Source organism: Dinoponera quadriceps, unplaced genomic scaffold (genome assembly GCF_001313825.1).
Source record: "Dinoponera quadriceps isolate SergipeBrazil2010 unplaced genomic scaffold, ASM131382v1 scaffold37, whole genome shotgun sequence".
In the NCBI taxonomy this organism is placed as follows: domain Eukaryota; kingdom Metazoa; phylum Arthropoda; class Insecta; order Hymenoptera; family Formicidae; genus Dinoponera; species Dinoponera quadriceps.
The window spans coordinates 2,699,321-2,724,891 of NW_014554446.1; the positions used below are offsets into that span (position 1 = coordinate 2,699,321).

A 25,571-nucleotide genomic window follows, 5' to 3' on the forward strand; every position below is an offset into this window, starting at 1 on the left:
CCCCCCCGCGCCCCTTCTCCGATAATCACTCCGCGTTTTCATTTCGCATAATTGTAATTAGCTCGTAAGACCCGGTTATAAATAGAATCGCGCTGGCGTCGGGAGAACGGCAGAAGGGGGAGGGAGGAGGATGAAGGCGGGGGCGCGCGTTCGTTATAGATATAGAAGCGGCGTCCGGGACCGCTTCGAATCGCCATTATGGAGAATCCGTTTAAGAATAACGACCTTTTACTCGGAGCCATTTAAGAGCGAATTACTCTCTAATTAAGATCAGGATGAGACGAAGGTGTCTGTTTACGAGCAATTTGCGACTGCCTCGGAAAGAAAAAAAAACCGCCCTCTCGAGAAAAGCCGATGGAAAGCGGTTATTACGTAAGCGCTAACCATCATCACGTCGTCGACTCATACCAAACACACACGCACGCACGCACACTGTGTCAATGCGAGTTATAAAGCGACACAAACGATTTGTACGTGACGCTTTACGCTCGAGAAATTAATTTAGCTAGAAAATATTCCGCCGCGCGTCGTTCATAACGCCGATAGCGTCGCGAGATAAAGTAACCTCTGTGCTCCGCTCGGAATCTTTGCGCAACTTTCAAGACCTCGCGGCGCCGTGGTTACGTACGTAGCAGCGCTTTATGCAAAAATCGCGTGCGGTGTAATGCAATCAAGATGAAGACGAAGAAGTCGCCACCGTCGCCTCTGCCTCTCGCGGGCTTTGCATATTTCCCTCGTTTCTTTTATTGTACATCACTTCGTTGATCCTCGCAATGCCGCGTCTTTGTTATCCTTCCCTTTTTCTCTCTCTCTCTCTCTCTTTTCTCTGCTTCCCCGTCCGTGCCGCGTAAAAACGTAACGCGCAGAACCACGACGGTCGAGCACAAAGTTCCGAATTCGCCGGCAGAAATTGCATAATTAAACGTCACTCGCGAGATGACGACGGAGTCGAAGTTTCGCGACGGATCGTCAGCGGAATTTCCGATGTCGGGAGGATTGCGGATCCCGTTTTCGGGAGGGATCGTCGCGAAGCCCGGCCGCGAGCCGGCATCGGAAGAAGTCGAGACGAACCGTGAAACCGTACAGGTGCGGGTGTAACTCCGGAAGGGTTATTGGCAGAGCCGTGGATCCCGCTTTATACAGACGCGAAGAAAGTCTCGTGGATGCAACTGCAGCCTACAACGGCTCCTGTAAAATTAATGGAGCGTCTGCGCCGCGTTGTGGATACCTACGTGCGGGATAGACATGAACTATTCAAGAAACGCGATAGACGCGCATTTAGTAAGAGTGGATACGGGGCGATGCTTAAGGGGCCGCTATATATTTCGCCGGAAGTGTATCGGGGCCAACGTCAGACTTTCCAAAGTGATGTAGGCATCAGGTGCGGTATCGGTTTATCGAAAATTTCTCAGACGGCGCGTGCCGCGAGAAGGAGCGCGCGCTTCGCTTCTCTTCCTCCCCTCCCCCCTCCGTCCCCCGGCACGGAGGAAACGTCGTAACTCGGGCGTTTACGGTGATAAAGTATCGCGCTGTGTGCCGTACGCACTCCGCCAAATTACCAACACTTTTTCCGGCGAGCGTATCCCGCCGACGGCGTATCGATGGGCGAGACGTAACGTAACTCGCGAGACGCGCGAGATCGCAAAATCGAACGATATCAGAGAGAGAGAGCTCGGCACGAGAGACGCGTGAAGCTGCGAGAGATTTCCTCGTGAGATAGCCCCGCTGTGCTATGGAAAATGCATCGAGCTCGAGAGTTCGGAGACTGTTAAGAGTCACTTTTTTACGAGGCGGGAAATGAAATATTGATGATCGCGTGTAACGCGATATACGCGAAAGCGCGAGGGGGAAAAAGCGGTATAAGAAGATTCTTCCCGTTTTTCCACGCTCTCGTTAACACCCGTTTACAAAGTCATGTCTCTTATCGACAGGTGTGTCTGACCGGACGCGACTGAAACCCCGGTTAAAACCGCAACCAGTCAGGAAAATGAGACGCGAACGATATCAGGTGCAGGCGGGTCCATAAGTCGGACAAGTACGTCCTGTATGCAGCCCGGAAGCTGCTTCGTAGCTTCTGATACATAAACATTTTAATGGCCAGTGGTTATATCTGCAGCAGGTATTTACGATGGACATAAGCACGGTATCATTGCGCTCACGTTGCCCGCGTCTCCCGAGCATCGAAACGAATATCGGAGTGCCGATCGTTCCGACATGTTTACGTACGCCGACTTTTTGCTTCCGAACTGCTTGCCTGCTATAAAATCGCAGCCATGTGTTTACTATCTGGCCGTATAAACGTAGGCATGAACTTATGAATGTGCAAATATCCGCGTGTAATAAAATATAACTCGCGCGTCTCATCAAACTGTGTTTCGATCTTAGATGAGGAAATCTCGAAAACGAATCAGGGACACGACAAAAGGAATAAGAGACGAAAAGGTGAATGTAGGGAATTAGGGAGAAGAAATTAAATTTCGCCGCATGTGCAACGATGCTTCACGAGAAAAGAATGGGAAAACTAGGATTAAGGACACCGTCGGAATTCTATTCCTTATAACTCTGAGTGTGCTTACGCTCAGAGAAGGAATTAGCCGTGGTAGCTAAAATCTCGCTGTGGCGGCTAAAATAGGGATAGCTAATGTCTGGTGCCACCGCAGTTGAATTTATCAGCTGCGGTAACAACGACATTAGCTATTAAAGGTCAAATGTATTTGCTGCAACTATACAACTATACGGTTCGCCGTAGCACTTTAATTCGAATAGCTAATAAATCTTAAGCCACGGTAACAGTGACATTAGCTGTCCCTGTTTTAGTTTCTACGGCTGATTTGTGTTTTTCTTTCCCCGTGTATGCAGGGCTTAGTAATTAACTGAAAGTTAACCTTCAAAATGTCTAATGATCATCAATGTGCGAATGAAAGTCAATCTGAATTCAATCGATAATTATCAAGACAATGACAAAAGTAAACGCAAAAGTAAACACAATCTCGTTTTAAAACGCGCGCGTTCTTATATCTCATTCTCTATTCCTCTTATTGTTCCTTAAACTATATCTCACTTCTAACGTCTACTCCTAATTCCCCATATTTCATCCCTTACTTCTTTCATCGTGTCTCCACGTCTCTCCAGACTGGTTTCCCAACTAGATTCTAGTTCTTCTAATTAGATAACTGGGAGTTTAGAGTCCGCGCGCGCGCGCGTATATATTAATTAATATCGCATAAACGGACATCGATGAAGCCGTTTTTCCAAACGACCCTCCGGATCCGGCGGAGGAGTGCCGGAAGTGTCGCGCCGAGGTATGCTTAGGGGCGTTCCGTTAATCGTAACAGGTATACAAATGTTGCACGGTGCAACGAGAGAATGCAGGAGACATCTCAACACTGTCGAGTAATTACTCTAAATGGTGTAGACGGCGGTATTCCGTACACGTAATGCGTCGCATTTCGAGGGAGAACGAGGTAGTCACATTTTGCCGGCACAACGTTTATTAAATGAAAGGACGCATGACACAAATAACGTTTGTAATAGGGAAGGTGCTTTAAAGCGATGTAATATATGGGATAATGTTTCACGAGTCGAACAAGGGAGCGGGTTCAAAGCGGCGGTTTAGTTATAATTACGCGAATAGTGCGGTATTGAATGTAACGCCGGGGTATCAAATTCGTTTTATTAATTGTCGGCACACGGCGAACCTAATATCGTCGAATATTAATAGCGGAGAGGTCGTGATACCGAGGATTCACGTTGTAAATTATTCATTGTTAATGCAACAAGCGCTTCTTATCGACATCGTGAGCGGGATGTTCGGATTTTGACGGCACGGTCACGCTGAGAAAAGATCCCCGGCCGGGAATATAATTTTATTCCAAAAGAGCGAGCGCATTTCACCCTCACACACGGGGAGAATATCCAGAATTATTCACCTTCTCGGTTGACGCGAGATAAACTTTCCCCGCGTCCGCAGCGTGGAGGATTAGTCCCGGCGAAAAATCATACCAAGGCGTCAAGTCTCGGGGTGAAAACTGTCGGCCCCGCGCGCGCCTTCGTCTCGCGTTCGAGACAGCTTGGCCCCTAGCTTTCCTTTCGCCAATCCCGGACCCGTCGAGGACCAATTTTGCGTCGACGTTCGACGCGCAACTCCCCGATACATTTATCCGATAATCCCCCGGTAATTGGATAAACCGCGCAAAATAACGCGCACAGGACGAATGTTCGCGTCGATATCTCACGACACGGGGAGAAAAGGACGAGAACGGATCTCCCCGTTCTAATCCGAGCCGGCTGAACACGCGCGAATACTGTGAGAACAACGGTGACGACAGTGTTCTCTTAGAATTCGTCCGAGATCGGCTCGAGCGAGCGGTCGTGCATCCCGATCAGAAGGAATAAAAGATGCGGCTCGATCATTTTCCCTCCGACGAGGCGGTATTCGCAGCCCCGCAGCGTCTGAATGACCTCTGCCTTCGTTTCGCTCGCACGTATACATTTACAACCGACTCGAAGTTTCTGTTCTTCGAACGGCGCGGCTCGGTCGAAAAAGTCGAGACTACGGTCGGCCGAAGGGATACCGAAGGGATAAAAGAGGAATCGGAAATAGGACGTGTCACTGTAATGAAGGTGTACCGTGTGTCGTACAGCGGGTTTATCCCTTTTTACGAAGGTAACGCTTAAAGGGCTCATAAAGCGTTTCCGGTTTACGGCTGCCTCAAATGCGCTTTACGGTGTGGAACGTGGACTTAAAAGTGATCGTTTTGCGCACTGCCGGTGCGTTACGCGTCGCTGTTAATTTTTACAAGCCCCGTCGTATATCGCGAGAGACAACGGGGTAGGGTGGTGGTGCGAGCGAGAGCGGTGCAAGTCGAGGCGAGTCGGCGAGACACTAAACGTCGGATGCGCCGTAACAATTACAGCGCGAACAAAAGAGGACACTTTCAAGCTTAAGAAGTCGAAAACTCAGAATTAAACCCGACGATTCTCGAATTGAAGGGGAACTTCAATTATCGAAGCGGGAGGGCAAAGCGGGGCACGTCGAGCGACTAACCAACTGGTAAGTCTTCACACAAGGAGGATATTCGCGCGAGAAGCGCTACCCCCTTATCTCCATCATCAGGAGAGAAAGTTCGCGCACTCTATTTTGTTCTGTTATTAATAAACCGGCGGAGCGGCATCGACCCCCCCCCCCCCCCNCCTCGCACAAAGAACCCGCACACTTTCAACTTCGGCCCTTAGTAACTACCATTCGCGAAAGTTAATTCGGTCACGAAGTCGATAAAATGCAATCTGGCGCGAGTAACGAGGATCGAGTCCTCCGGGAGATAATGCGAGCGGAGTAATATAGTTAACTACGATTACGCGGGCCGATCGGGCTCACCGCAGCGCGAGCAAGAATCCTCGCGACAAGAATACACACGCACATATATCAGACGAGGCGAGGATTTCTCTTTCGGGAACGCAGGACTTGATATTTATCTACCGAGTTATAAGGTAGACGCGTAGGAAGTGACATTTCATCGCGGGGGAAAAAAAAAAGTTGGATCACCACGGTGACCCTTCCGTTCCGTGGGACCCCGGCGCTCCGGTAGCGAAAGCAAAGTAAAACAAATGACCGCAAGTTTTCGCGCGCGCGAAGGAGGAGGAGGAATTTTCCCGTCGGGAATATGTGTCAGCGGGAAACTTCCCCGGGATGAACTTTGTTTGACTTGTATCCGGAAGAATCGACGTATCGAATCATATCGCTTAAGTTAAATAAGTTTCCCCGGATGAGCTCCCGCGGCTGTATATACCGTGTTACAAGCGGAATACCGAGGCTAAACTTTGGAACAACAGAGCTAAAGGGAACTTTTTAATAACCCGGCCTATTATCGCGTTCCGGATGAGATGCAAACGACCGCCCGGGATGATCACTTGCGCTGGAATATTTCGAGGGGGGGAGCGATGGGGGGGGGGGGGAAANACGACGAGAGAGCGACGGGGTGCGCGTGACGCGGCGTCGGTATTAATTCAATTTACGATGCGAACCGAATCGATCGGCATCTACGAAGCCGAAATTTCGAAAAAACCCCCGCGAAGATTCGACGCTTCGCAACTCCGTCCCACCATCTCTGGAGCTGGTCACGAGTACTTCGGTGAATTTTCGACAACTAGGTCGACGCGCAAGCAGCACTCGCTGCTGCTACCCGATGAAGTCTAAACACCGGACTTGTGCCGATCAGATACATCGGTATCGAGTGCGTATACGTGTTTTTCGCGTTCTCCCCGGTCTTACGGGCGACATTTATTTTACGTCACTTCGGTCTCTCCCAAGGTTTCCCCGGCTTGTATCGCGGATTAACTTTATTAGCACACAACAATTTGCATGTAAAGCAGCGCGCCCTTATCAGATAGGATTATGAAAGGTAAACTTCTACATTATAACGGCTGCTGCTCCTTTTCCGCTGTGTAATTAATGCGTCTCGTCTAGACCTAGTATGCGGCGATTGCACGATAAGATCTTATATCGTGTGATAAGAAGGGGGACAAGCGACTCGTAGATTTTCCCGGCGAAACTCGTGTTAAGCACGATGTGGCTACAATGTTCAAGATAGAAGTCGAGCCGAGTCGAGATCCCCCAGTGGGAATTGTGGTTAAATCTGCAAATTCCGTCGAACTTGAGCGTCCGGTGGAGAGAATTTTGAGATATACAGACTGTTGTCCTGAATCTACACTGCAAATAATTACCGATCGTTTTTTTTCGTGTTCAAACTCGGTGAAGGACTTATCTCGGGATTATTTAATATTCGATTGTCTCACGATATTCTACGAGGAAAATGATAGCAGTTATATGATCAATAATCAGTGCTGCCATCCAATTACCGAAGCGGAAAAAGTAAAATAACGACGACTTCTTGGCGGAAAAAGTGACAAAGAGTGATCTCTCAGACGTTAAAATAACGATACTAGTATTGACATTCGCGTAAATACGATTCAACCGGAGGAGACCGGGGAAACACATGTTAATTAACACGATACCGACGAGAGGGTCGGATTAAATATTTCAAGAGTCGGCAGAAATGAAAATTAACGCACTGATACACGTGCTCTGTGTCGCGATACGTGCGTCGCTCGTCGACTCGAAACGTAATGACTCGAGTTATGTTCGAGGAGCACGCTATCAGCGCTGTTACGTCATTTTATCTTTATCGTGCTTTGGACGTAAAACAAGGATAGAATGACACAATATCGCTGGTAACGCGCTCCTCAAACGCAGCCTCGGTCGCAGACAAGTACACGATGCACGAGAGTGCACTGAAACAACAGGCAAAAATGGCAAACATTGTCGGTCATCATTGAGCGACAGTGTAATCACAGCATTCAACATTCTCAAAACATTCGGGATCCCCGAGCCGTCAGGGCCGTCACACGCGATACTTGTCGGAAGAGTGGCCGGAAGAGTCAGAATTTGAAATCCACCGTAACCCTCGCAAATGTGCTAATTTGTGCCCCTAACGACTCTTCCTTCTTTAACCTTATTGAATTTCCAAATCCTGTTAAAATTGATAACGCCAATATCTTGTACAGCGTTATACCTTGAGATTCTCTATCAGATTCTCTATCTTTAAGATATCGGTGGAATTCGCGTGATTAATGCAGAAGCAAAATTTCGACTCGGGAAATCCGAATCGCTCAAACGAATCTCTCGCTGCCGTTACGCTCGCCGCAAACATCCGCGAGCGATTAGCTTTGTAAGCCGCCTCGTTATTAAGTTCGCTTCGAAAGCGGAAAGTCGATTCGGCGAACGTAGGTCCGTGGATTCACGGGGGAGCGTGTACGAAAACCCCGTTTCTACGGAACGCCTCTCCATTAGAAAGATCAAAGAAAGATCGCGCGGGAATTTACGAATTCAATTAGACGGATGCGTTACGACGACGACGAGATGCGAATCGTATCGTTCGAAATGAGAAAGGAATGTTTGTACAACAGCGCCCCGTCCATTCGTATCTCCGCGATATTACAAATCCGCCCGTCCGTTTCGACAACACGACGTCGTGACGTCCCCGTGAACCCGAAGAATCGATAACACGCGAGAGAGCCAATCTAAAATAAAAATAAGCAAGGCAGAGAGAGAGAGAGAGAGAGAAAGAAAGAGGGAGAGAAACGACACCGAGACTAACTTCCCAGGCACACATCCCAAGCGCATCCTCGTTATCTCGAATTTGATCAGCAAGAATAATACCAGGTCACCCGGTCTCCTCCGGAAGATCGGCCCGATCTAGCAATTATCCGGAGAAATATCGTCGCTTCGACAGCGAAACTAGCGAGGGGGATATAATACAAACGCCGGATACCGACGTCGGGCGCGTCGGGGCGGTTTCCAGCGAAAAGAAACTAAACAGAGGGTGAAGGCGGATAGGTAAAGGGAGCGAGGGGAAGGGAACGCTCATTCCTTCCCCCCTTCGCCTCCCTCGCCTTGTAGATCCGCGACGTCGTCGTCTCGCGGGGACTCTCGAGACTTGCTACTCGGCTAGATAAGGCGGGAGGGAAGCACGAATTTCTACGTGCTCGACATACGAGCGCGGTCGACCCCGTGTAACGCAACCGGGATTTCAGATTCCGGGATCCTATTGAACAACACTACGGCTGTATCAAACGGCGTTCGCCTGACTCGCCTATGCAAATCGGTAATCGCGCACGTACCCGCACGCACGTATCCGCACGCAATTCCGCGATGCCAACCCGCCACTCTCCCCATCATTCTTTCTCTCTCTCTCTTTCTCCTGCTCATCTCCTCAGCGCCGTTGGTGCATTTGCGGCGTTACGTTTTCAAGGGTTAACCGTATCTTTCTTTTATGCGCCGCTCAATGGCGCGGTAAAACCAGTGTCGATGCATTCCTCTCAGATGTTTTCAAACCCCGCTCAGTCGTAAACGATTCCCGTCGCGAGATAACACGAAATAGAGAGAGAGAGAGAGAACCGTAAGCGGCATCGACTGTTTTAATCCTGTGCCTGTGTAATCGGGCGATTTCCCGGTAAAATTTGACGGTTTCGAAGAGGAATAAATGGACGATAAATTTTACCGATATAATAATCTACGAGATAAAGATTCCCCGTCCCCCGTGCATCGAAGTTTCAGCCCGAAATTCCTTCGCGGTGGGAAGACGCTGAAAGGATTGAAAACTCGCTCTATACGGCACGGCGTCTCTCGCGGCATACTTCTTTGGAATAATTCATTTTCAAAGTGAAGAATTTCAAAGTGATATACCTGCTGACGGAATAAATCGAGATATCTAGGAGGAGAATTAAAAACCGACGGAGAAGCATGTCTCGGTGAAGAAAGCCCGGACAGATTTATAGAGGGAAGGCGCAACAACGGTGGATACGTATCTCAGCCATGTTAAATACCGCGATCGCCGCGATCCGAGTGATTTCCTTTGCCGGTCGCGCAACTCGTTTATCGAGTTCGAGGCATCGACGAAGAACAGAATAGAAACGCTTTGACTAGTTTATCTAATTAAGTTTTGAACAAGTTCGTCCCTCTGACCTTAATTTCGCCAAGAAGTTCGCCAAATACCGAACGCCGCGAACTCGTGGCAAACGACCCTTTTGGAGATCACTGCGGTCAGCGGGACCGGCGGTATCGGCGAACGGACACGGCGCAAATGTCATCGGGAGAACTCGCTAACTTGGTGTACTTAACGGGGGACTCGGCCACCGCAGGTGCGGTTCTTGTGAATGAAAATTAGGACGCGGAAATATATACGGCGATCGATTAATTACCTGCGAATGATATTTTAGAAAATATCCCCAACCCCGGCCGAAATTGTCGATCCGGACCGAAGATGCGGGCGCACCTAATAATTTAAGATAACATTCAAGATTGCCTTTATCTCCGCCGGGGGCGAGTTTGTTGAAATAACATCCAGTTAACTAGTCGGAAGAATCATTTGCGATGGAAAGTAGTTCCCGCGGGAATAATTAAGATACACGACAAAATGCTGTAATTATGGTAAGCCGGCTCGCCGGTAATTCGCGGTAGCCGCGAAAAATTTAACGCGCGCCGCCGTCCGTTGATATGGTACTCTCTCTCTCTCTTCTTATGGAATCCAATAAGCTTACTTTTCGCCGGGCGCTTTACGAGCTCGGGAGATCCTACGCGCGCAATGCGGGGTGGAACATGATTACGAAATAGCGCGAAGACCGACTTTACGCGCGGAGATATCCGCTAAATAATGGACATATATAAAGAATAAAAGAGGGAAGCGGAGTTACGTCGAGCGGGAAAAAGAGGCGTCGGTGCGGTAACGCGAAATATATGCGCGGACATTTGATTTTCATCTAACCAGCACGGGGAACAAGCTCGGCTTGAATGCGCCTTTCAGAACGGAAAATAAGAAGGAAAGAAAAGGAAAGAAACGGGAAGGAGGAAGAATGAAAAAAAAAAGAGGAGACAGAACGGCAGGAAACCGGCGCGCGAACGTATGAGAAAGAGCTCTCTCTCTCTCTCTCTCTCGCTCGGGGGAGTGCGAGAGGAGAGACCGGGAAACGCGAGAGCAGCAGTTACGGATTAAGCACAACTAAACATCCCTTAAACAACTCGGTCATAAATTCGCCGGGAAGATTAAGACGCCCTGCGCCGCCCTCGGTATAACCCCTCCCCTTTTCGGCGTTATGCCCCCGAGGCTCGGGACGTTCGCAGGAACACGAGAGATGGAGATAGGTGGAGGAAAAGAGAGAGAGAGAAAGCCCGCGGCTCTCGCAGCTTTCATCCTTCCGCAGCTTCTCCTCTCCTCCCTTCGCTCTTCCTCCTTTCTACTCCGCGCTTCCCTCATTCGGCATGTGCATATTCTTCTCCCCCGCCGCTACACCCCGCATCTTCCTCCTCCACCCCCGAGCCGCTCGTCGCCGAGCCAGCTAGCCCGAGCTAACTACGTCTGATTACTGCGGCTAGAAGAGATAAATTCACTTAATTTCACCCCCAGGCCTAGCGACGTCCCCTGCGAGCAGCGTCGCCGCCACCGCTGTCGGAAAGCGAGGAAACAGCCCGCATTTCGAGGAAACGGCGGGACGTCTCGACCCGTCTTGTCGCGCGTCTCAGCTCTCCCCAGAGTTTCGCGACGACACGACAGCCGGGGGTCCTGCTTACGTCCACGCTCGTTAATAACGCCGTATCGAATGGAGGAGACGATCGATGAAGGGAAAAAAGCACCGTAAGCACCGTCGCGTCGCGCCACCGTCGAAAAACGATCCTTGCGTATATTACCCCGCGACTGTGGGGCTGTTTGCGCGGTGAGACGTACGAGAGCGGCTGTAGCGAGTCGCTAAGTATTCGAGATCGACGGTGATCGATACCCGTGACGGGCTCTCGAACTCCCGTCTTCGATGTGTGTTCAATTTCGCGCGAACTGTCGACTGCGTAGCTGCGCGAGCATCCCTGTGTGTGTGTGTGACGTATGTACACCCGTATGTATCGTACATATGTGCACGCATGTGTGTAAGAACGCACGTATCCATCTTCCGACTTATTGCCGGGGCGGAACGAATCGCGAACTCGCCCGGAATCGACTCGTTCAATTAATTTTCCTTATCCTACGCCTCCTTTCCGTCGTTACCGCCGACATAAATAGAATTCCTACTGAATTCAATAAAGGAGATCGCAAGCACCGATACTCCACGGCGGCGGAGCTACACGGCTCCTCTCTCTCTCTCTCTCTCTCTGTCTGGCCCCGTCCGGCGTGTATCGATTTTCCTTCAAAGCGTATTAGAGGTATTCCGAATATACTTTCCGTGTCGATGAGTAGCCATCCGGGGTGATGGGCCGTTAAAAGCTGTTCTCGGTCAAGTGTGGTAAAGTGCTTGCACGGATCGATGGGAACGAACTCTCGCGCGACGGTTAAATGAATGCCGGTGTCTCGAGGAAAATCTTGGTGGGAATTTCCTCCTCTCAAAAATTCATCGTCTCCTCTTCTCCGGACCGCCTGGTACAGTATTTCGAAAGCAAACACGCGCTCGAGTTAAACGTTATACTCCAGACATAATATTGACACTGAAGCATCTACGGCGGAAGTAGCAATTGCGCTGCATTTAGTCTTTAAAACAAAGAAAGTCCCCCCGCCGATTTATTTCCCCCCGGATAAGGATCTTTAAATTATTATTATTATTAACGACGGCGAGATCGAGCAGCTACCGAGCGCGAACGAAGGCGACAGGCCTTTTTTCTCCGTTTAACCCGAAATACATTTCGCTCCTCAGATGGATACGGGGGAATGTCGAAGTGTTCGTTCTCCGTCTATCCGAAGCCAATGTTATTGCTCATCGGGACAACGGATCGTAAATTGGAAAATAATTCCAGCTCGTTTCTCAGTAACAATACCTATCCAGGTCGCTTGGAATTGCGTTACACCCCGACGGTACCGACCGACGAGGGCGAGAGAGAAACAATAATCAAGAATCGATCGACGGGGAGAAATCGAGAAAGACGGCCGGGCGTTGCACAGTGGCGCGACGAATTCAGCGAGGGCGTCCGTCGGAAAAACGGGCAAGCGTCTCTAAACAATTTCGCTCGATTAGAATACGGGCCTTAACTCTACAGTGGTTGGACGACAGGTGTCAACCGTACTACTAAAACACATTTTTTTAAAAAATACTAAAATAGCAAACATCCATCTTGAACCTCCGTGCACTCGTCAGTTAGGGACTGCTCCCATCCATTTTAAATAAAACCTTTTGTGATTGTTATTTCTATATATAAAAAATAACATGGCTATTTCTAAAACGGAGCTTTTTTTTAGTGAAAATGTCAATTTAAAATAGACGTGTGATATTTAGATAGGCAACCACTCACGCAACAAAAAACATTTTGTATTTTTGTTAAAATCGGTCTTCGTCAAAATTTTGATTAGATTCTTAACATGCCCGTATATGAATATAATATATTGTATTTATGTTATATCTCAATATTTTGTACTACTTTATCGATATTAAACATCGTTTAAGTGTTAAAATGACACATTTTACACTTCAGAGTCGATTAACGTATCAATCTTGTGTTAATTTTTTACATAATATCCATGTTACTTTTCAGCCGATTCATCTTGCGTTTAAATTATCACAAAAATCTGAACGGACCGTTTGGAATATGCGAAATGTATGAAATTTAACACCAAATTACTTTGCAGGTTTAATCGGTTCTGATCTACTCGACAAGACGGAAATCGGATCGGGGTCAGCGAAGAGAGACGCTGGGATCGTACAAACGTCTTACGATCGTTTTCGATAGATTTTTCCCGCGGAAAAGTTCCTTTATACGCGGCTTTAGCATGTTATCGCTCTTCGGATGCTACAACACTTTCCGTGATCTTCTTATCTCGTGGTCTCGGCGGATCGAAGAATAACTTCGCGCGGAGGGAAAGAATGACCCTCGTTCGCTCTCAAACATATGTCTTCGAAGTTACGTGGTGGCCGCTCGAGCAAACTACGGCCATTTTAACATTAGCCTCGTGTAGGTGCCCCCTTGAACTTACGTGCTCGTTCCATCGGCCTGCGGCGCACGGCGTTTGAGCCACGTTAATGGCTCCGAACGAGGAATTTTGTCGTAACTGCATGCGTCTCAGTTTACATGCCGTAGAACGCTGTTAACATCGCGTTTTGAATAGACACCGGTGTAACGAGCTACCGGTATATACGCATCGATTAATCGATGCGGCGACAACTCGATTTATTAGAGCGCTAACGAAGCTTAAATCGTGACCCGGATGTCGATGCTAAACTTTAGACAGCCGCGGATTTACGTTGCTGTTATTGCTCTTTTCTTCCGTCTTGCGTTGCTCGTCGCGCTTATTATCACGCCTCTCAGGTTTGTCCGCCCACCCGGTGATATAATAATAATAAAAATTTCGACTCGAAATTGCACTCACCGTTACACTCGATATTGCATATGTATTTAACATATCGTATTATCAAAATGTACCGCTCTATCCGTCTTCTGAGAAAATCGAAATTTCTACGGTGGCTACTTTAGTTTAAACATATATTTAGATCGGTATTCATAGTCGGACATTATATTTAAGACCGTGTTAAATTTATTTTCAGATGCTCTACGATTCATTTCATTAGGTACGAAGCATCTAAAAATAAACTTAAAACGGCCCCAAATATAAGATTCGACTATGATATCGGCCTTAGTATTATTTATAGCGTTCATAATCGATTTGCCAAAGTCTTTGCATTTCATATTACAATTGATTTTCGTGCAAATTTCGACTTTAACTGATTTCACTTTCAGACAGCTTCGTTCCACGCGTGATTCATCATCGAAAAGATTCCTCCTACATAATTATTATTTACCGCAGCCGCTAGAATACATCGCATTATTTTCTGTAAAACTCGCTCAACCCGTTTCGCCGCATCGGTCCGGAGATTTCGTCTTCGGACCGGAGATTTTCTCTCTCGCCCGGGGAAAAACTCTGAGCGAAAACCGAAGGGGGGGGGGGGTGGCAACCCCTGATCGCGGGCCGTCCGAGCGGAAACGAAAAGTGACACGCTCCCCGCAACGAACGCGTCAGGCACGACGACATTTCCAATCGAATCGAGACAATTCCTCTCGCAAACCGACGTCTCTTACGAAGCGACAAAGTTACCACGCAACGCTATTAAAATTTGTCGGCGATGTCCGCGACGGTAACTGCACACTTTACCTAGTTTTAAGAGGAAACTTCGTTCTTAATCTCCGCGCGTGTATATATCACCGGCCGAAAGACACTTGAAAGTAAGTTTCATAAACTCATCGCCAAGAATATCAGCGTATCGCCCATGTCGCGCGAGTACGACGCGCGGAGCAGCTCGGCGAAGAATATTCGCGCCGGCGGAGGTCGGGGGATACTTTTCTCCGCGTTACGTGCGATAGCTGCGGCCATTCTCTTCCTTTTTCCGTCCTTTTTTCTGTCGAAATCCGACGCGCTCGGCTGCGGATGAGCTTATTCTCATTATCGATTCCTGTTTCGCTCGAGCGACGTGATAGGAAAACGGCAGGCGCGTATCCGCGTATTCGAGCGCTCGTCGCTTCCATTTTCTTCGTCGGCACGCCGAGCGCATCCCATTAACGCCGAAGGGAAAGGACAAATTCGGCTAACGGAGGACGAGCGAGGTCGAGCGGTTACGATTTCCACCTTCGTCGTACTTGCCGTCGCAACGCCGACGGAAGACTCGACAATGGCGGAAGAACCGCGAGGAGGGAGCCCGTTTACACCGGAAAGGAAAACACCGAGGCGTGCGCGCGCCTCGCACACGAATCCACCCCGACGGCGGGAGTATTCGCGATAGCTATCGCGGTAAGTACGCTCGCATTCGCGGAGGTATCGCCCGGTGATTTGCCGCGGCCGCTTCGAGCCTCGTCCTACCTTTCTTCCTTTCTTTCCCTCTTTCTTTCACTCGCCCGCACCGCCGGCCGACTCGCGCGTCTTTTCGCGAATCATCCGCGTCATCCTCGTTCCGCAGATTCGTTTCCTCCTCCGCGGTAAGAACATCGCATCTCGTTACTCGACTCGGAGATCTCGGGCGTTGTCGCACCCCGTTGTTCGGCAATCGTTTACGCACAAGCCGGGAAAAGCAATTATCCGACGTTATCTTCTCACCTCTCGAAATAATAACAACACCGTAGCGGCGTGCGAGAGTTACCGGCCGGAAATACGTGGACTTTATTCCATTCGCACAGCCACTTTCGCGAGTAACGCGGGGAGATTTAAACAATAAATTATTCCGGGCGCTCCATTCCGCGTGGTGAAAAGTTTTCCCCGCTATGACACATCCGTCATTGCGCGCTCCTCCGCAATGACGGATTCAATTATTCTTCCCTAGCCGCCCCATTTCTTCGTGCCGCGCGGCGAACCTCTCTCTCTCTCTCTTTTGCGTGCGCGGACACGAGCTAAGAAAGTAACAGTTTACTGATGTTAGAACAATGCCGGCGGCACGAATTCTTCCCGAGAAATGGCGGGTATATACGGTAATGTCAGGACGCCGGCGAACGGGAAGACGCGACACGTAGTTAAGTAAGTACGGTAAAAGGCGGCTCTCTCCAGCTTCAACCGGCACCCAAGTTACGTCGATATTTCTTCACTCGACGTTTATAATAACCGTCGCATTAGCCACCGCCCGACCAGCTCTCTCTCTCTCTCTCTCTCTCTCTTTCTCTCGGATATAGAACAATACCGAAGGCGCCAGTTTATACACCGACAACACTTTTATGCTCGAACGCGGCGACGTCAACGTCGCCGAGAGCCCGGGTACTCGCCGAGGGTCTATGTAGGTGCGACGAAGTTTAACGACAAACGAGGTTCATTATACGCGCCGAGAAAACAAGCCCGTTGTATATACACGGTCGAAGAAAAATATAGCGGCATCGATCGCATTCTGTAACGGCGTATATCTTGGCATCTAGACACCTCGCGGCTTTGCCGGCGAACGTACTCTCTTCTTCAAAGTAAACGCGTGATACAGCCACTATACATCGTATCGGGCTACGTCGGTTACGACGCCGGCGGGGCAGAGAGTCGATATCGCACGATCGCGTTCTACAGGGCTGCCGATTTCCCGTCGACACGCGGCCGGGGAATCGAAGTGTAAATTCTCTAAATGCGCGACGGATATAAAGACGCGTGAAGGGGTTAGAAATGATTAATTGATTTAATCACGCCGAAGCGTCGCGAAACGCTGATCAAAGAGAATTATGCAAAATATGGCCGGAACTGCGTATCACACGTGTAACATGTTCCAACGCTCGCTCGCGCGCTGCGAGTTAACGTAATATCGCGCACGTACAGGGAAATCGAATTAGGCGCGGCGTCGTATTAGATCGCCCTCTACATGTCGTACTTCCGTGTAACGCAACCGGACGAAGAGTGTAAATCCCGTCTGCTCCCGATATCACCATCCCGCATAGAAATTCCCCCAGATTTTTCCCATATATATGTATACATATAACGTAGATTCCGATTAGAACACCCAAGGCTGTCCTGAAATAGGTTATCCCGATATCCAATTGGAAATCCCATTCTTATCCCAAACCGTGGGGATAAGCCGCGTGGAAAATTTTATGGGATCTGATTGGAATGCGGAATTCCGATTTTCCAAATAGGATCTGTTTCTCACTCGAAGTCACACACATTCGAGACGTTACATCACCCAACCTGCGTAGACTCCCTAGAATCCATAATTATTCCGGAATCCCGATCGGATGCCGAGAAATCTACGCGGGATTTCGCGCGGATTGTCGGGACTCTTCTTCCCGCGATGTTCCGACGGTAGCCTACCAATCGCAAGAGAGTCGTGATATCGGGGTATGAGAGGAGTCCGGGCGCGTAAGTGAGCGACCGGTAGGAAAGCGAGGACCGGCGACGTAGGTGGGCTCGGGTACCTATACATCTTTATCTCGGCCGCGATTGCATTGTTAGCATGGAGCGTATTGTTTGAACGTCATATCGGCGCGATGCCCCGGGCGACCAATCAGCGTTTGCGGTAGCCGTGCCTTATCAAAGATTTCCGCCACCTAGCCGCAGGGCTTAAATCAACCTACCCTCCGACCTTTCTCCGAGTTTGCGGAACTCTGTCGCGAGAAGTACGAGGCGAGCTGGTGCTCGCAATAAGAGATCAGCCCCTAATTGCCAGGTTCGGACGAGAACTCGTAATGAGCGCGCGATATCGTTGCCCGCGATCTACGAGTGGGCCGTGGATGGACGATCGATCGATCTATCCGTCATGGCGGCGACGGGAGGGAGGGGGGGGGGGGGGGGGAAAAATTAGCGGGNGCGCGGGGCCGCGCGGATGACAGCGCGCAATCATCGTCGCCCGCGTTTTGAGGACTTGCGGGACCCGCGACAATTTATACTAATTTAATTATCCCACGCGCGCGATATATGCGCGCGCGTTACATTAATTAATATTCATCGATAATGGAATACTAGACAACACACGTCCGTCCGCGCGGGCGGGCCGCGTGCTCATCAAGCAATAATAAGCAACGGTAATTACTCGTTAATTGGATGACGCCGCGCGTTTTAATAATCATTCTGCAATATGGATATCGCTCCGGTGCAACGCAGCGAAAATCCTCGGGACGCCGGTAAATAATTAGCGTAAACGACGGGAGAAATAAAGAAGGTAAAAGCCGATCCTGCGGAAATCCTGCGATTATTTCCGCACGCTTCCACGCGGGAATAACTCGGCGACTTTAAACGCACATCTCTCGCTACGTCGTCTTTAATGTCATATCCGGCGGTTGCCTCGTCAACGAACGTTCGGTAAATTGGTGACGTAATTACGGGTCTCTGCTTGCTCACGGGCTTACCTGTCCCGTGGAATTGCCCGTAATGGCCGATCGGACGGTATCCCCGGTATATCGTTTCGTCGGGGAGGATACGTATTGGAGGACACGAGTGTGTACGAGTACATTCGTCGTGCCAGCGTGCCGCTACAGCTGTCGAACATTCGCCGATGCGCGCGCGCGTGTAACCACACTCGAGGTGGTGATGCATGCTTGCGTGTGTATTTGCATCGAACGATCACGGAGGAGGAGAGATGAAGAGGGGCTGGAAGGACGCGCGAGAGAGGGAAAGAGGGAACGGAGATGAGTTCGAATTTGGCCCGCGCGCTCGCCTCGTTAATTTTTCCCCCCCGTGTCGCAGCATTGTTGCCACGCGAAAAGGGTGTTTATCGCAGCTGGAGAGAACCATCGTCGCGCCGAGTGAGCGAGTGTACACGCGAGCCCGCCGGGGCTGCCGCATTCCCGTTTTAATGATTCGGATCTAACGAGCGTCTAAGTCGCGCGAGTCTCGAGAGGAGCGACGGACGGCGCGCGCTCGTCGACGAGCAACGTCGTTCGTTAGAGAATCGAAAGGGTGGCGCGGATTTAAAGCCGCGCGATACCGCACGTTCGCTTCGCACGAATCGTCCGGAGATTCGGATATTCTTTAAAGCCGAATTCTCCGATCGGACCACCGCGCGCCCAACCTGCAGCCGCTGTCTATCTATATTTTGATTGATGCGAAAAAAAAAAAAGCAGCAGATAGAGGAACACGAAACGGCGATTAAAGCTAAACGTGCGAAGTGAATTATGGCCGTGTGTGTAAGTAAAGGGAGGGAAAAATCGACGGAGCGTTATCCGCGGATAAACGAGAAAGAAATTTTTGTTTTCATTTGTTTCTCACTCGCATCTAGCGTTCCTTCAGACGTTAGAGACGGTTCCCCCCCGTACTATCAGTATCGGAGCTCGAAGCGAGTAATGAAGTTTTCTTTGCCAGTAGGTCGATTGAAACAACCGGGCTTATATTCTCGTATCTTTGTCCTCGTCCACGAGAGAGAAAGAAAGAGGAAGGGAGGGAGAGAGGAAAAGAGAGAGAGAGGAGAAAGTCACCCGATCGCGGATCAGCGAGCAATCATACTTGAATAGGCGCCAACGCGAGGTCGGCGTGCGTATCCGCGCGTACAAGCGCGGAGGGGAGGAGGGAGAGGGTGTGCGTTGATTCGAGATCATTGTGCCGCGCCTGGCCGACAATCGAACCCCGACGAGTCTCGAATTTCGTATGCGATCGCACGAATTTCCTTCCCGAACGTATCGATGATAGGCACGCAAAAGCGAAAGAGAACGCTCGACAGGATCAAGGATCTGTAGAAGGGAGCAGTCCGCTTCATTCCACAGATGAAGAAAAAAAAATGATTACTCCGCCCGGAGAAAACAAGAATACCGTCGGCCGCGATGACAATCAACGGAGAAACGCATCTCCGAACGGATCTGCAAATTTTACTTTCAAATTCCACGCAGTCTTCCAGTTTATCAAGAACTGGCCATCCGTGGGCCGCGTAAGAAATTCCTTTGGATCTAATTGAAAACCAACCCGATTTCCCAAAATAATTGTAGATTCTTACTGGGAAATCTACGCAGGTTCCGTTCGGAAGCGTGATCCCGAGTCGAAATGTTAAATTCTACGTTGAGTCTTCGAGGAGAAGAAAACGGAAATAACTTCCTATTTCTATATAGAAAAAATATTGTAGCAAAAATTATCACGAAATTCTGCAGCGTTGGACCATACCGAAATTATGACCGGCATTACGATGTGTGTTGTAATTTTTAGTGATGTCGTATATACACATCATTAAAAAAATACGTATAAATATACTATAAACACACCAAAAATACGGGAGAATTAGAGAAAATTTCTATACGGGGCGTAACGATGTCCGATCGAAACGAACCGATAATTCCGCATTCGAAGGAGCGCTTCGTGAGATATCTATCGGTAAGAAATGCCTCAGAGGCGCGCACGCGATGAAACCCGAGGGTTTCACGTCGCGAGCTGTGTTACGTGAAAACCTGATTCGGAGATTCGTTGCAGCTTTCTAGGCCACGGACCTTAGGACACGGAGGCGGGATAAAAATTGATTTTACACGAAACTATCGGCATCCGCGATGTTGATGCGAATAGTAGCAGATTGAGTGCGCATACACGAACATATATACGCTGCGCGTATCAGCTATTTGTTTTTCCATAACCCTTATTGTTACGGTTTGGAAATGGAAATGGGAATTCTTGCCTGTTTATATATCGATTCCCGTGTGATTCATCCGCACACATTTCCCATATTGTTTTTTTCACAATGGTATTTATTGAATATCTTTAAAAGCTAGTGCAACGTATTCAAAAAATACCGCAGATATATTTCATTTAGACACTACTATGCTCGTAATACAAACAACGCGCAACGTGAATCCATCAAACGCGCTATCGCCATAATTCAACCGTGTATTTCGACCGTATCTCTGAGTTATTTCACGTCCCGTGCGGTCCGTAATAAAAAAAAAATACAAAAGGGCACACACAAAAAACCAAAAGCAAACGGATAAATTGTAACCGTTGTAAAACTGGTTACTGTATATATTTTAAAGCACACGAAAGGCCACGTATACCGCATTCTTCGTATTCCGCGCGTTGTGTGTGACGAACAACACGCAAAACTGCGTTTTACGCTATATATAATATTAAATATTATTATCGCGAGTATACACGGTTCTTCAAACCAGTGACCATCAAACAATATCAAATTTGAAATTCGTCGCACGATCCTTCGGTAAAACGTTTCCCTCTTTTTTTTTTTTTTATCGAAATACGGCACGAAAGGGAAACTATAAACAGCGACTAATTATTCGCCTCGATTTATCCGCTCGTTGGCATATCATCAATATCGTAGAAGGGGGGAAGCGAGCGAGACATTTCCAGAACGTTGTAATTTCAAGCCTGTACCCTGGCGTGCATGAAGTGTATCGCAAATTAATCTTTCATATCCGTCCGGCGGAACTAATGGCGCGGGATTAATTAAATACGGAAGACTGAAGAATTCGATAAATAACGTATTAAACACACCCGTATCGCGCCTCTATATTTCACCGTAACTGATAATCCATTACAAACGAATGAATCATGATCAAGATAGCTAATTGAACGATACCGCAAGAGCGAGGACTCCATGTGGGAAGCCTATAAATGTCAGAAAGAAAAATTTCACTCCATTGCGTTCTCTCAACGGTGTGAGAAGCATATTTATATATTTTCCGGGAGGCAACTGGGAGAGAAATATTCTTCCCGTGCAATCCGTACATCATCGCACGTGTCAGAAATGACACTTTACAACCTTAGCGGAGCCTCTTTCGAGCCGAACGTAACCTTCCGGGACATGACGTTTACATGCTATTTCACGACAGGTTCTCGCGCGTCATTATCGCCAGCGGCGTTTCGCGGATCGCCGGTATGATTTCGAATCGAATTCAAAAGGACTCACCATTATTAATCGCTGCCAAAGCGACGGCGCCGAGCAACCATGCGACGACGCTGACGGCGGACATCTTCGTTTCCCTCGTCGCGGCCTTCTCCTCACATAATAATACAGCGCCTCCCGTGCGTTAGAACGAGCTGAAACGCAAGAAGACGCATTGCATTATAAACCGCGCGTACGCGTGTCGCGAGATGTTATAAGTTTGCTCGCGCGTTTATCTTACAAAGGCGGCGGAGGCGCTTTCGAAAACACCGGCATCCCAGCCGGGGAGCAGCAACTGCGGCAGCCGCGGAAACGATTGTGTTAGCGTCGCAATTTGTTACGCGTAATCTCGCGTCGCCCTGCAGGCGCGTCGCGTTAACGATAACAGCTGGATACCGCGGCGCGTATCCAAAATTGCAGTAATTACCCGATCGCGCACTTTCCTGCAAAAATACATCTCAATACGACGGAGGAAATTCTCGCGCAATGGATTCTCATCGATCTCCGTTATCTTTGCACGCTTTGTAGCGTGTCATTATATAGGGTGTCCCGAAACTAACATATGCTCGTGACATGACAAACTCTCTGGAATATTGTAAGATAAAAGTTCAAGCGCGAAAATGTCGAGGCGTCAACAGTTTACGAGACATTTTCATATTTGAACTGCCGAATTTAAAGAATTCTATACTTGAAAGAATTTTTGATTTAAAATTGGAATTGAAAGGATTTGATAATATATAACGAAATTTGGTAGTTGCTGCTAAATAATCTGATGAAATATTGTGGGCCAAATGTTCAATCAAACAATTACGAAATAATTTGATTGGGTATAATATATATATAATAAAATGAATTTAATAATTATTACCAGTTGTTTTTTTTTCAGTATAGAATATCCATAGATTGTGTTAAAGACACGACGTTGATTCCGGGATACCCTGTATAATGACAGAAAATGAGAGGCATCTACGCGTTTTTACGAGAATTTGTTTACGAGAACGTCTGCAGACGAGTGGACTTCTTGACACCGAAGATCACGCGATATTTCTAACTCGGATTATAAACACATATATTCTTTTAAAATAACGTTTTTGATCCTCTTCTCACTGATAACACCAAGCTTCGAACGCACTCACAAATGAAATATTTGTTTTCTGGTCGTCTACGCGAGAGCGGAAGAACGATTGAAATGCGTGTCGCGGTCTCGCGAACGGAAACAGATACACGTTCATTGCGATTGATTGTTATGCCGGTTGTTACAGTGATTGTTACATTGCTTGCTGTATACCGCCATGCTAATCTTTTTGCCGAAGGAAAGCTCATTCCGGGAGAAAAATAACCGGTGGGGAAACGCGCGAGCGCGGTTCTGCGGCTAACGATCGAGGGTTTTTCACCGCATACGTGACACACCAGCGCGGCGCGGGTTGAAAAGCTAGACGTGAAAAGAATTTGCAACGACGATTCTACTTATTCATACCGGGAACAATTTCATCGTTCTAACGCGATCGATCCCATATTCGTAGCAGAGAGGAGAAGAGAGAGAGAGGGAGAACCTACGCCCGCAGAAACGAGCGTGGCCGTGTAACGAATCTTTCTTGTAATCCGCAATGCACTAAAACCAATGATAAAAGATACCATGGAGAGATACACAGGGATTTCCCAGGTTTTCCACATTTTCGTTCGTATATTTTCTACGATACGGAGCGCCGATCTCGACTCGGATAAAATTTGACTGCACTTAAACCCTCTCTCTCGTGACTTTGCAACATTCACGCTTGACGCTGAAGAACGCGCGACGAGAATTTAGATTGCGTGGGTTCTTAATTGCACCCGCAATCGCCGGTGCACTTTTACGAGAGAAATGGGGAAAATCTATCTGGTGAAATGCGAGAAAAGAAGAAAACTTCCACTCTTGCCGAGGGGAAATCCAGACACAGACGGTCTTCTACGGACGGCCCGAGAAGACGGTTCTCCCTCGTACAAGGGAAAACACGGGAAAGCTGGAGGAAACACGCCGCTCGCACGCGGTCGGCTGAGAATTTTATATTCGAGAATATCCCGGAAAACATGCGGATGATTTCCTCGAGCGCCCGCGCTACCTGCCCCGCGAGACAAGCCCGAGAAGTTGCTCATTCGTCACGTCGAGATAGTGTCGTTCACGGACGGATCCGCGACGTCCTGGCCGTTCCTTACGCCGGTATTACCGTTAGCGAAATGACCCGTCCCGCCGTCAGTCTCCCACGAGTCGCCTCGTGGTTCATTTATACGAATCATACCTGATGTCTCCGTGTCAAAACGCAACCGTCACCGCTCCCTCGTCGACGCGAGTATAGCTGGTAATCTACTGAAATGTCGCGACGTGAGGTACGAACTCTGCTCGATTTGTTATTCACGACGTAATCGAATTATTGCGACGTGGCTTCGCATATCGAGATAAATAATTTGCTGACGGACAGATTTTGCTACTATCGTGGCGCTGTGTGGACAGCAGAACGATTTGTTAAAAGTATTAAAAATATATTTTAATAATATATAAGATATATTATAACATATAATAATGTGATATACAATACTATTATATATTATAATATACTATAATATGTAAGATGTATTATACTATATATACTATAATAAGAGTAAGTATTAATTGCCATTCGCTAGATTATTCTGTTGAATTTACATTTTGCTCTGTAAGAACAAATTAATAATTATAGGAAAATACTGTTTTGTTCTGATAACAAATTAAGTGTCCCAAGGACGAATTTACTCAGCAGAATATTTCCTTGTTCTTGTTGTTTTGTGATAAAACTGCTCCTACGCTGATTACGAATAATTCGCTAATTTGGTTATGCCAGTTAAATTTTATCGCAACGAACGTGCAGTAGCAACGATGTGTGGTTTCGCTTCGCAACAGCGGAATTATTTTTTCCGTGTGACAAATCTTTTTGCTGTCGCTATGCTGTAACAGTTTGTTGTGCCAGTAAAAAATCATTCTCTCCGTATTATATGTAACTTTCAGGGGGCAAAAATTCGAGGATAATGCGCCGAAGGATTAGTCCCGAAAAACTATCCGTACGTTTTGTCTACCGCTTGAGCGGACGTGGCGCTACGAGGGCACCAAATAAATGAATTTTCTTTTTCTTCCCCTTTCTCTTCCTCCTTCTTTCATTCTCTATTCTTTCATCCTCTCTCTCTCTCTCTCTATGTGTCTCTCTCCGTCCCTATGTCCAGCGAGAGCAGCAAGAGCGAAGTAGGTAGCTATCGCTCTATCCCACACCGGCTGCTCTCGCAACTTCCACACAAACCAGGCAACCCTTCAGACGCACGTTTCCCGTTGGTTCTCCGCTCCTTTCATCCCGGTCCGCTTTTACTTTATGCACCGGTTGTGCGCACGGACTTTATACGGTCGTACACCCTGTGCTTCGAAAACCTGAAATTCCGCTTTGCCACGATATCGCGAGACGCCACAAGCCATATATTTCGCGCGCGGAGTTTCGGCGTGTCTTCGTCGTGCGCGCGCGCTATAACTGATACGGATAACGTAAAATGTATTCTTCGCGGTGGCTTCAATTCGTAATAAAGTCACGATATCGCGTATGCTCGCATATCTTATCATGCTTCGTAATCCCGCACGACCGGCTCACATACTCATGCCGCTCTCTCGCCGTATTCTCGCGATGAGAAAATACCGAGGCACGCGAGAGATTTATTAATCGAACGATACCTTCGCCGAGAGAGAGAAAGAGAGAGAGAGAGAGAGAGAAGCTCTCGCGTATACATTTAGAACACGC

General features: G+C 48.2%; 1 protein-coding gene across 5 annotated transcripts in view; it reads right to left on the reverse strand.

Annotated features, from left to right (window-relative positions):
• The window catches only part of LOC106749201 (protein turtle homolog B-like), a 390,009-nt gene that overhangs the window by 317,269 nt on the left and 47,169 nt on the right, over positions 1-25,571 (reverse strand). For 2 of the 5 annotated variants that reach the window (XM_014628434.1, XM_014628404.1), the window contains exons 1-2: positions 24,057-24,116; positions 21,805-21,935 (exon numbers count right to left, since the gene is read on the reverse strand). In XM_014628434.1, coding sequence (XP_014483920.1) covers positions 21,805-21,868 — 64 coding nt within the window. In that variant the 5' untranslated portion in view covers positions 21,869-21,935; positions 24,057-24,116. Of the gene's footprint in view, positions 1-21,804; positions 21,936-22,021; positions 22,079-24,056; positions 24,117-25,571 lie in introns of those variants that run through there. The other 3 variants (XM_014628417.1, XM_014628411.1, XM_014628427.1) reach the window with 2 other exon arrangements.